The sequence below is a fragment of the Gopherus evgoodei genome, chromosome 21, assembly GCF_007399415.2.
Source record: "Gopherus evgoodei ecotype Sinaloan lineage chromosome 21, rGopEvg1_v1.p, whole genome shotgun sequence".
NCBI lineage: Eukaryota > Metazoa > Chordata > Testudines > Testudinidae > Gopherus > Gopherus evgoodei.
The window spans coordinates 10,221,107-10,232,329 of record NC_044342.1 but is presented as its reverse complement, the minus strand read 5'-3'; the positions used below and the strand labels follow the sequence as shown (position 1 = coordinate 10,232,329).

The following is an 11,223-nucleotide window of genomic DNA, read 5'->3' as shown; positions in this document are numbered from 1 at the left end:
ACTCTCTTAGTCTCCCCTGCAAACTCCCACTGAAACTCCCCTGTTTACAGCTCTGTTTGCTGGCTCCTGTGCCGCTGCAACTGTCTATGCCGTTCCCTGACTTGCTGGCTACTTTTATAGGACCCCTAAGCAGAGAAGCCCAGCCCTCCAATCAGGGCTCAGCTTCTCTCTCAGCGCACTGCCCCTACCAACCTCCACACATATAACTACAAAATACAATAGACAAAATACAAAAACCTTCTCCTCCAACACAATTCCCACTGAAATTCCCTTGTTTACAGCTCTGTTTGCTGGCTCCTGTGATGCTGCAGCGGTCCATGTTCAGATCTGGTTTGTAATAGAAATTATCATTCAAAAATTACGTCTTTAATTTCCTCTGTGAGAACAGGATTCTGCTCATCAGTCTCCTGATGGCCTTTTTCATCTCTGCATTTCTCAGGGTGTAGATCATTGGGTTCAGCATTTGGGGAATGACAGTGAAAAAGACAGAGGCCACCTTGTCCAGGGTGACCTTCTTGAATGGTTGAGCATAGATGAAGATGCTGGGTATGAATAGTACACACACTACAATAATCTGGGTTCCACAGGTAGAGAGAGCCTTACGTTTTGCATCTGTAACATGTGTCCTGATCTTGACTAAGATGATGATGTATGAAATTAACAGACTGATGAATAGGATTATGAGCAGTACTCCATCATTGAAGACCATCTGCAGTTCGACTACATGGGTGTCAGCACAGGCCAGTTTGATGACCTGTGGGAAATCACAGTAGAAATTGTCCAGGATGTTTGGCCCACAGAACGGAAACTGGAGGAGCAGTACCATCTGAACAGCAGAGTGAACCAATCCACCCACCCATGCCAGTACAACGAGCCCCACACACGTATCTCGGTTCATAATAATCAAGTATCTCAGTGGTTTATATATGGCCACGTACCGATCAATGGCCATCCCCACAAGAAAAAAAACCATTGCACCCCCAATGAAGTGGAAGAAGAACATCTGGAGGATGCACTCATTGAAGGAGATGGTTTTACGCTGAGAGAGGAGACCGGACAGCAAGTTGGGAGCATTAACCGATGAGTCGCTGACGTCCATAAAAGCCAAGTTGGCCAGCAGGAAGTACATGGGTGTGTGGAGCCGGTGGTCGGTGATCACAGTGATGATGATAGTGAAGTTCCCCACCCAGGTGGTCATGTAAACTATGAAGAAGACCATAAAGAGAAAATACTTCAGCTGATGATTCTGAGTGAGGCCCAAGAAAATAAATTCAGTCACTGTGGTGGTGAGGTTCTGCTGATCCATTTAATCTCCTTAAAATAGACCTGCAAATTTGAACTGAGAGAATAAAAATTATGACATTTTTCTAGCCCACTTCCCCTTTAATATATTGATATTAAATCTATTTTCAGTCCAAAATAGGAAACACACTTTGCTTGGAACTTTTCTTTTCTTATCTCAATTAACAGTGTGCCACTATGTCCCACTTCAGGAAAACCCTGATTGAGCAATTCTGAGTCATCCCTCCCATGTCCTGGAAGGGAAGTGGAGTAGTCTGCTCATGAACAGAGCCCTCTGCTCAACACAGTGTCCTTTCACTCTTCTATAGCCCTGGCTCAGCAGACCTACCAAATTTTGGCATTCACTGTTCAAGTTTTGGATTTTCAGTCTCTCTCCTCCTTGTCTCTCATTTTTTTTACTTTACCCCACTTTTTCCACTCTATAACTGTGGAAGTGAAATTTTTAAAGTGAGAGAAAGTTTGAAAAAAAAAACACCACCTTTCTCCCACAATTCATCATATGAAGATAAAGAAACAAACCCAAATAAAATGAGAGACACAAGGTGAGTGAGGTAATACCTTTTATTGCACCTACTTCAGTTAGTAACACACAAGCTTTCAAAGTTTATCTCTTTCAGTAAAAAAAGTTGGTCCAATAAAAGATATTACCTCACCTGCATTCTGATATCCTGGGATAAGCACACCTACAACAAGAAAGACTAAAAGAAAAGGAAAAGTTTTGTATTAATTTTACATTTTCTCCTGGAAAATCACACATTTTCATCAAAGAAGATATTTTCACATCAAATATTTCAATTAAAAAGAACCCTTTTCTGATAGCAACATTTCTTGTAACAGAATAAAGTTTTGTTTCAAAATTTAAAAAATCAGTTTTATGGAATTTTTATGATGATTTTTTTAAAAAAAGGGTTATAAAACAGATTTTCCCAAACCCCAATCTGTTGACATTTATTGGCAAAGACAGTGGGGTGATGGGATCCACTTCTGTCTTGCCTTGGTCAATATCTGTGACCAAGGGTAACTCACACTTCCATCTAGTCTAAAACAGTGGTAGGCAACCTGCGGCCCATCAAGGTAACCTGTTGGCAGGCTGCCAGACCATTTGTTTACATTAGCATGTCTGCTCGCAGCTCCCAGTGGCTGTGCTTCTCCATTCCTGGCCAATGGGAGCTGTGGGAAGCGGTGGCCAGGCCCACACCATTCCCACAGCTCCCATTGGCAGGGAATGGTGAACTGCAGCCATTGGGAGCTGTGTGTGGCTGTACAAATGTAAACAAATAGTCTGGCGGCCTGCCAGTAGGTTACTCTGAAGGGCCACGTGTGGCCTGCAGGCCTCAAGTTGCCCACCACTGGTCTTAAATGTTCAAGAGACAGGAAGATAGGTGCCCAGTTCACACACAACTTCACTGGGAATTTGATGTCTTGAGCCCCCCTGGATCCTTTGAATATCCCAGCCTTGTTGCCTCTGTTTTATGTGACAATAGTTTCCCTACTTTGCAAGAGTGTGGTATGGTTAAAAGCTTTAAGGATCATGAAGTACTCAGATACCATGGTGATGGGGCATTGCCCATCACTGCAGCATTTATTCCAACTGAGATATTCCATAGTCTTCTGGACAGTTCAAGGCACAGATGTTTTAGTGGGATGTCTGTGAGGATTGTCCTCATGATCTTGTAATGTCATGCTAAAGGAACAGAGCCCTTAGTTTAAAGTCCTGTGGCAGACCCTTAAAAGCCTACACTGGGTTCAGCCAATAGAAGGGAGCAAAGACCCACATTATGTTGCCTTTGATCTGAGGATCTGAGGACTAGATTCACAACACCACTTTGGCTTTTAGACACATAGAAAAAAACAGATATTCACAGAGCCTGAGTTTGGTGCCAGGCTCCCTATCGAACAGGGAGAGATAGGTGCCTAAGAATGGGATTCACTAAAGCCAACAGGCTGAAGGGCTCCCTCCCTCCATTTGTGATGGGGGACACAAAGGAGTGGGGTGCATTATAAACTCTACCCTTCTCACAGAGCTTGGCCCTTATGTCTGGGCTACAGGGATCCACAGCCAGGACCCCTCTCCTGGAGTTAGGTGTCTATGCCAAATTTTGGCATGATATGGCAGAGAAGGAGAAGTCAACCCAGTCACATCATAACATTTAGCCTAATGTTTTCATATGAGCTGTGGGAAACTCCTGTTCAAATCCCTTCTCCCCCTCTCCCTTAGACAGGAATTGAACCTGTCACCTCCACTGGCTGAAATTGGAATGGGGCCCAATCCAGCAGATGAGTTCTCAGCTTAGCTGACAGACCAAGCCCTGCCAGGAGGATAGCCATTCCTCCATCCACCTTCCCCTGATTTGTGGGTCACACTGGGGGTGAATGCCTAGGGGAAGGTAACATTGCTTCTGCCCAGAGCCATAAATTTAGGAGCCAAGGGAATTTTCACAACAGAAATCTAGATGCTGAGTAAGTTCAGGAGCCCATAGGGCCAGGTGGCAGCTAAGTGGAGGGTTGTGAATACCAGTGGCACCAAAACTTTGGACTTGGGCACCAAAAATAGCAATGAGGTTCCTACGGTCCTTTGTGAATCCAGCCCTTAGTGGGAATCTTGGGGGCTCCTAGACTGGGATTCCTGTTTTGGGGGCTCCTAGACTGGGATTCTTAAAGGAATATGTCTTCACTACCCCCGAAATTGGTGGATAGTGATCAATCCAGCAGGGATCGATTTATCACATCTAGTCTAAATGTGATAATTTGACCCGTGAGTGCTCTCCCATCTACTTCTGTACTCCACCACCGCGAGAAGTCAGCACCGCAGTAAGTCAATCTAAGTATGTCGAACCTGAGTAACTTAGATCGATTCCCCTCCCACCCCTGTGAACAACATGACTGAAGTCTACTTACTTAGATCGACTTACTATGGTGTTTTCACTGCAGTGAGTCGACTGCTGCAGCTCCCTCATCTACTCCTCCTGCACCTCTCATGGCGCTGGAGTACAGGAGTTGACAGGAGAGGGCTTGGGGGTTGATCGCTGCCCACTGATCCTGCAGGTAGTGTAGACATACCCCAACTCCATCATCAGTTGTGACATGGGTCTCCTTTGATGACTCCAATCTAAAGCTGCTGGAAAACTGCAGAACATGGGCTATAAAAAGAAAAAGCAAATAATGAAATCCTTTCTGGAAATCTCACTATAGTTTTATCCACTCATGTGCGTCCTTCCCTGGGCTCTTTCTGTAGTTTGTTTTCCTGCTCTAAGCTGCTCTGGAGCTTTGAGCCTCTCAGAGCTCCTGCTGTGGGAGAGCCTGGGATAACAGAAAGTGATGAGCTGCCAAAATCTTAAGAACTGGTTCCCTTCACTCTCTCCAGGTCTTCGGCGGCACGTTGGCGGCAGGTCCTTCAGTGCTGCTGAAGACCCGGTAGGGAAACGCCTGGTGAGTACAAACCCCATGTGCCTCCCAAAACAGCCTGTCCCCCGCATCCAACCTCCACCCACGTCCTGCCCCCAACTGTCCCCCTCAGAACCCGCAACCCCTCAAGCCCCCCACTCCTTGTCCCCTGACCACCCCCTCCTGAGACCCTCCAACCTAACTGCCATCCAGGACAACACCCCCTACCCAGGGCCAGCTCCAGCTTTTTTGGCCCTTCAAGTGGCAAAAAAAAAAACCTGGCTCCAGCTCACCACTGGTGACAGGGCTAGTCACAGGAAGTCCTCAAATGGTCATAGCAAGAATGAGTCTATTATAATCCAAACTCCTTTTATCTCCTCTGTCAGCTCCAGCCAATAGCTGTCAAACACTTTTGAACAGGACACAGGACAAGTGCCCAGTGTGATCTTTCAAACCAGACCTCTCCTTCCTTCCCACCAGGAGCTCTGAGCATCCCCCCGCCCATGCAATGGCTATTCCCACTATCACATGGCATAGTTTAGGAATCAAAGTCAATACCTTGCACAACCTGCTATGTGCATGGTCTCAAAGCCAACTGTCTCCAAAGATGCAAGAAAGTCCTGGGGAAGACACATCTCAGAGGTGATCACTGCTGTGCTGACACGCAGGAGAAGTGGACCAGGTTCCAAAAATGATACAGCCCCAGAAATCTTCCTCTTATATAATATCTGACCCATGAACTAAGGCTGGCTCTAGATTCATAGACTCCCTGAAATCTCCCTCAGCTTTGCTGGACCGGATCAAGACAGATGTCTCTTTTGAGATTGCAGGAGTCTGCCAGAAAGGGAATCATTAATAAATTCCTGGAGTGGTTCAGTTTGGTTTGTTTTAGCCACTCAAACCCAATCAGCTCTGGAATTCCCCTGCCAGGCCAGGGGGACAAGAGAGGGATATTGGGGATGCATGGAGAGAAATGGACATTTGAGTGGCCTGTGAAGTAGAGGGAATCCCAGTGAGTTTTATTCCTCACACTGAGAGAAATATGTGATAAAGTAGTTAGAGCAGGACAAAAGGAGTCAATTCTACTGAATTCCAGGAGGGCAGTAAAACAAAGTCCTTGGGGCAGGGACTATCTTTTTGTTCTGTGTTTAGACAGCACCTTGGGCAATGGGGTTTTGGTCCAGGTCTGGGGCTCATAGTCACTAAAGCACCAACACAACAAAAACAACAACAATAGAAATGATTGGCTATTAAAGGGAAAATATTCAAACATATCAGATGCCTTTGAAAGTCCCATCACCTGTGAACTGAGTACAGTTTCTGGGCTCTTTTGCACAACTTTCTGAAATGTGTCTATAAAAAGCTATTCTTAGGACTCCTTGGACATTACACGAGTTTACAAAATAAAATTTATTTCTCTGCCTATGTGTTCTTGTGAGCTCAGCCTGAGATCTGAAAGTGAAGCTGTGTCTCATCTTCTGTCTCATCATAACAGCATCAAACGTTCTGCAGAGAACACCAAGCGTTAAGTAACCCCTGTGTAGACCAATCCCTTTCACACTCTGTCCTCGCACACTGCAGTTGAATACCATTCCTTTATAAAAATTTCAATTCCTGTTGACTTCATTAATTATATAGAGGTATAATAACTTTGAAATTCATTGACAATATTTTTAAGATATTACTGCCTGAAAAAGTGTAGCTGGTCTCTCACTTTTGTTCAGGAATTCTTAAGGGGTATGGATAGTTATTATTCATTTTGGATCTGAAAATCCAAGTCTGATATACCTGGAATCTACTCTCCAGTATATCAGAATTGGATTTTCAGACCCAAAAGTGCATTGTAACTATTCATTGTCTCTCTCTTCGGGAAGAAGTGCTCATTTTTACCTAAATATTTCTCAGTGTAGAGCTCCCTTTTTACTGCTTATACTTTGAAAATACACGTCTTGTTGGGAAATTAAAAAGGAGTCACAATATTGTTAGAAAATGCACATTTTTAATTTTTTTCATTTTTCTATTTTGAGGGGAAAATTTCAAAAGTGTTTCTTTTTTACTTAAATTTTCTTTCTTTCTTTCTTTCTTTCTTTCTTTCTTTCTTTCTTTCTTTCTTTCTTTCTTTCTTTCAAGGGAGAAAAAAGGACTAAATATGGAAAAATCCAAATATTTTATTCTAGTTTTAATTTTTTTCTTGATGTATAAAACTCCTTTCATTTAATGAGATTTTAGATTATCAATGAAAAGGCTAAGCTGAAAATCAATCAAAAACAAATTTCCCATCTATATCTTTCATTGCAATTTTGTATCAGGTTTAACAGAAAAGGCAAACCAAAGAGAACTTCAATTTAACCTGTGAGGTTAGGGATAAAAAAAGAAATATCATGAAGAGAAAACTAAAACCAATTCTTTTTTAAAGGAAGTTCTGAGTATTATGAAATGAAAGGAGATATCTTATCTCCTAGAACTGGAAGGGACCTTGGAAGGTCATTAGGTGCAGCCTCCTGCCTTCACTAGCAGGACCAAGTACTGATTTTGCCCCAGATTCCTAAGTGGCCCTCTCAAGGATTGAATTTCTAATGCCGGGTTTAGCAAGCCAATGCGCAAACCACTGAGCTATCCCTCCCCATTAAACCATGCCAATGAGAAATTACATAATGTATTTACATACGTGGAGTATATGTTGTCAAGTTGTCTGGAGTGGCTCATGTATATGAACACCAAACTCAGGGCACACTGTTACAAACCAGGGCACAAACTCCAAACTGGTTATGTGTTCTACATTTAGATTTCACCAACCAAGTATCAAGTCTGAACTCTTCAAGCAGTATAACAACCTTAGCTTGGAGTCACAGACAGTTCCCTTGGGCACTCCAATCTATCTTGCCACCCAGACAACCTTGCCTTTGTGATAAAGAGTCTTTAACCCCCCAAATCACACCAATATTCTGGTTATTCCCAGCCCCAAAAGAACAGTCAGCTACCACAGATCCATTGCACCTTAGACCTCACACCAAAGACACCACTTCTAGCCAATCCTATAATAAAATAACTAGAGATGAATTAACTATGAAAAAGAAATCAGAGAGTTATTTACAAGGTTAAAGCAGGTAACCATACACACACAAAGGAATTACAGAATTTGGTTTCAAAAGGTGATAGAAACTGCTGTGATATGCAAGCTTTCTATGTCCACTCCAGCTAAACAGCTTGGGGGTCCCTCTCCAAATACCAAACAGCATTGTGACGTAGTTACTTTTGGGCAGGCACTTTTATTCCCTCCTCCAAGAGTTCAAGCTGATGGAACAAGTGTTGATGCCTCTTTTCTCTTCCTGGGTGTGTGGGCGGGGGAGTGAGGATCAATCAACAAAGTCTTTGTCCTTTGATGTTTCACAATGGCTCATTTGGTTTCAGTGAGCCTTCCTGTGTCCAGCATGTTACCTTAATCAATGATTCTTTACTGAATTACACTGTTACAGCCTTTTACAATGCAAACACTCAATATAACTTTATACCATGGGCTGCAGATGTAATGTCAGAACCATGCAGCCTCCTAAAAACACATCATACGTCTAAATATTAAACACATTCTTATCAGCTTAACATCTATTTTAACAATGCTAATGCACAGGTGAGCCAGTCTGGTTTCCAGCTATGTATTTGCTGTATTCAGTGAAACCTGGGGGCTTTTGCAATAGCTGGGGCCTGTCTGCCAGTTTCACAGATGGGATTCCATGACGATAAATTCCCTAGATCTCTGTCATTCTAAAAACATGGAAGGGTTGGATGCATGTTCAGACAAGATACTAGAGCCTCAGTTCTGCAAACATGCATAAGCAATAAGTTCTGCATAAGCAACATGCTTACATTTACCTAATAGGTAAAAATACTGTTTGGTTACACTGGTGTAAATCTGGAATATAGTCCTTTGATTTAAATTTCCACCACTGGAGCTGAAAGCAGGATCTGTTCCCAGTCATCCAACAGACTTTTCCTGCTAATACTATTTGCCATGTGATAATTCTGGGGGCAGATCCATACAAATGCCAAACTCTGAGTGGCCAGTTCAGAGATGGATTAGGGTCCCTTGGAAAGCTGGCACTAAAGATGGAGATTACCTCTGCCTCCCACTTCCAAAGCAGGATTGTTTAAAGAGGGGATATCCAAAATATATGGATTGTCTGGATAACTAGCATATCCAGAATTGTTATAGTTAATGTTAAAATAAGAGTTTGGGGAAGGATGTAACACTTCATACCTTCCGGCACCATCCAACCTCTAACTGTAGAGATAAGATGATTTCCTCATGGAAAGCAGATTATCGCACATCTGCCTTCCACAAGGTCCTTGCGCCTTCCTCTGAAGCATTTGGTACTGGCTACTGTTGGAGACAGAATACTGGGCTAGATGGACCAGGAGAGTGATGCAGTGTGGCAACTCCAAGCTACATATGTTCTGATGTTCTTTGATTTACAAAATATTCTTGACTCTTGTCCAGATGATTTTTTAAATGAAAGCAAAGTAAATATTTGCATCAGATCTTCAGACGGAGTAAAATGAATTCAATGGAGCTAGGCTGGTTTATACCAACTGGAGATCTGGCCCATTGACTCCAGTGGGGCTATGGATAATTTTCACCAGTTCGGGACTGGATCCTTTGTGTTATGCTGAAAATAAAAACCTGGTATCTCTTTTACACAAGTGCAATTGCACTGATTTCAGTAGCTTTACTCCTGATTCATGCCTGTGTAAATGAGAGTAGAATCAGCCTTTTGATTTCCATTTAGATGTAGGTTCAAGAAATTAAACATATCTAAAAAATTTGGATGGGGAGGGAAATATTCCAGGCTCATTTATATCCGTATAAATCCAGAGTAACACCATTAAAATCAGTGCAGCCACCACAGCAGATTTGCATTGAAAGAAACTAGGACATACTTAGAACGTAAAGAATGTGGCACTCCTGACCGGATTCTGATTTAAAGCTGGTTGGTAAATTATTATTAATTTTTCCCATGTAAATTATTGATGAATATGAATTTATTTTCATTTTTGTAAAAAAAAAATTGGGTCATCAAATAGCTAAAACCCCAAACTAATCTGTAAAAACAGATATTTTTTCATAACAAAAATCTTTTTCCCGTAGAAAAGTTTCAACTAGGTCTAAACTCAACCAATGGGAAAGGTATTACACTAGTCAAAGCACTGATTACCAAGGAAACTTATGCTTCTAGGTTTCCAAGTTAATGTGGAAAATGGAAAATAAGCACGCAAGCCATTTAGGTTTTTGAAATTTTGAAAATTTTATAAAGGATGAGTGTTTGACTCATTGCATAACTGTTTCTCAGCATTATTCTCATTACCAATTTTAAGCTGCTTAGGAAAATGAAAAAGAAATCTCTCATAAAAATTTACCAATATCTCAGATGGTATAAATTGCAATCACTGGCAAAGAATCTATGTCAATTTGCATCACTTGAGAATCTTTCTCATAAAACACATCCTGTTCACATCTACCTTTAAGGAAATGGTTCTGGTCTCACACCAAAGGAGTTACTCTTGATTTGCACTTGGTTAAAGCTTGTAAAACATGGTGCATGGAATGAAATGATACAAAGATGCTTAAACCTACCTCAGTCTGCAAGAAATGCTTGTCCAATGAGTGCAAGATGTCAAAGAAGGGTTCGATAGCACTAAAGCACTGATGATTTTCAAAGCAGAGTGAACCAATTATAGACTCTGTGGCCTTAGAGACATGTGAGTTGGGGATTTTCAAAGTTAAGATGGTCGCATACACTTAAGTTGGAAAATTCACATCACAGTTATAATTAATAACTCCACTGGGTTTCACCAGCTTTACTAGTATGTTTAGCTGAGATTAGAATCTAATTGCATTTCCTACTCTTTGATTTGATTCATTTTGGTTGTGGGTTTCAAAAGAGAGAGAGTTAAACCCTCAACTCCCGTAAAACTATCTATGTATGGCCCTCAACACCATAGTATCTGAGTACCTCACAATTGTTAAATTTTTGGAGTTACGTGTTCATCTGCAATAAAAGGCAACAGGATTAGGGCATCAAACTTCCTTAGACTCCTTTGAAATAATATACTTCCTTATAGTCTGATGTAATATATTTAGTCTTCTCTAAAGTGTTTGACTTGTTATCACATGACATTTTGTTTAAAAAAACTAGAGCAACATAAAACGAACATGGCAAAACATTAAATGGATTAAATATTGGCTAAAATATAGGTCAGTCAGTAGCTGTAAACGGCAATTGTTATCAAGTGAATGTGCTTTCACTGGGGAGCAGAGATCGGTTCTTTGCCCTATGCTATTTAACATTTTTATCACTGACTGGAAGAGAACATAAAATCATCACTGATAAAGTTTGCAAATGATACAAAAACTGGAGGAGTGGTAAATAATTAAGAGGCCAGATCACTGATACAGAGCAGTCTGTAAACTGGGTGCAAGCAAACAATGTTCCATCGCACTAGCACATTGAACAGAAGCTGTTAAAGTTAGACATTTTAAAA

The 11,223-nt window shown here is 41.7% G+C and overlaps 1 protein-coding gene across 1 annotated transcript; it reads right to left on the bottom strand.

The window, feature by feature from the left end:
* Positions 1–358: 358 nt before the first annotated feature.
* LOC115638236 (olfactory receptor 4D2-like) lies at positions 359–1,306 on the bottom strand. Its single transcript, XM_030539816.1, has one exon. It carries the CDS (start codon positions 1,304–1,306, stop codon positions 359–361), a length of 948 nt encoding a protein of 315 aa, XP_030395676.1.
* Between the last annotated feature and the right edge of the window lie 9,917 nt (positions 1,307–11,223).

Excerpts from the sequence above, each read along its gene's own strand:
- LOC115638236 (XM_030539816.1), bottom strand. The coding sequence starts at position 1,306 with ATGGATCAGCAGAACCTCACCACCACAGTGACTGAATTTATTTTCTTG.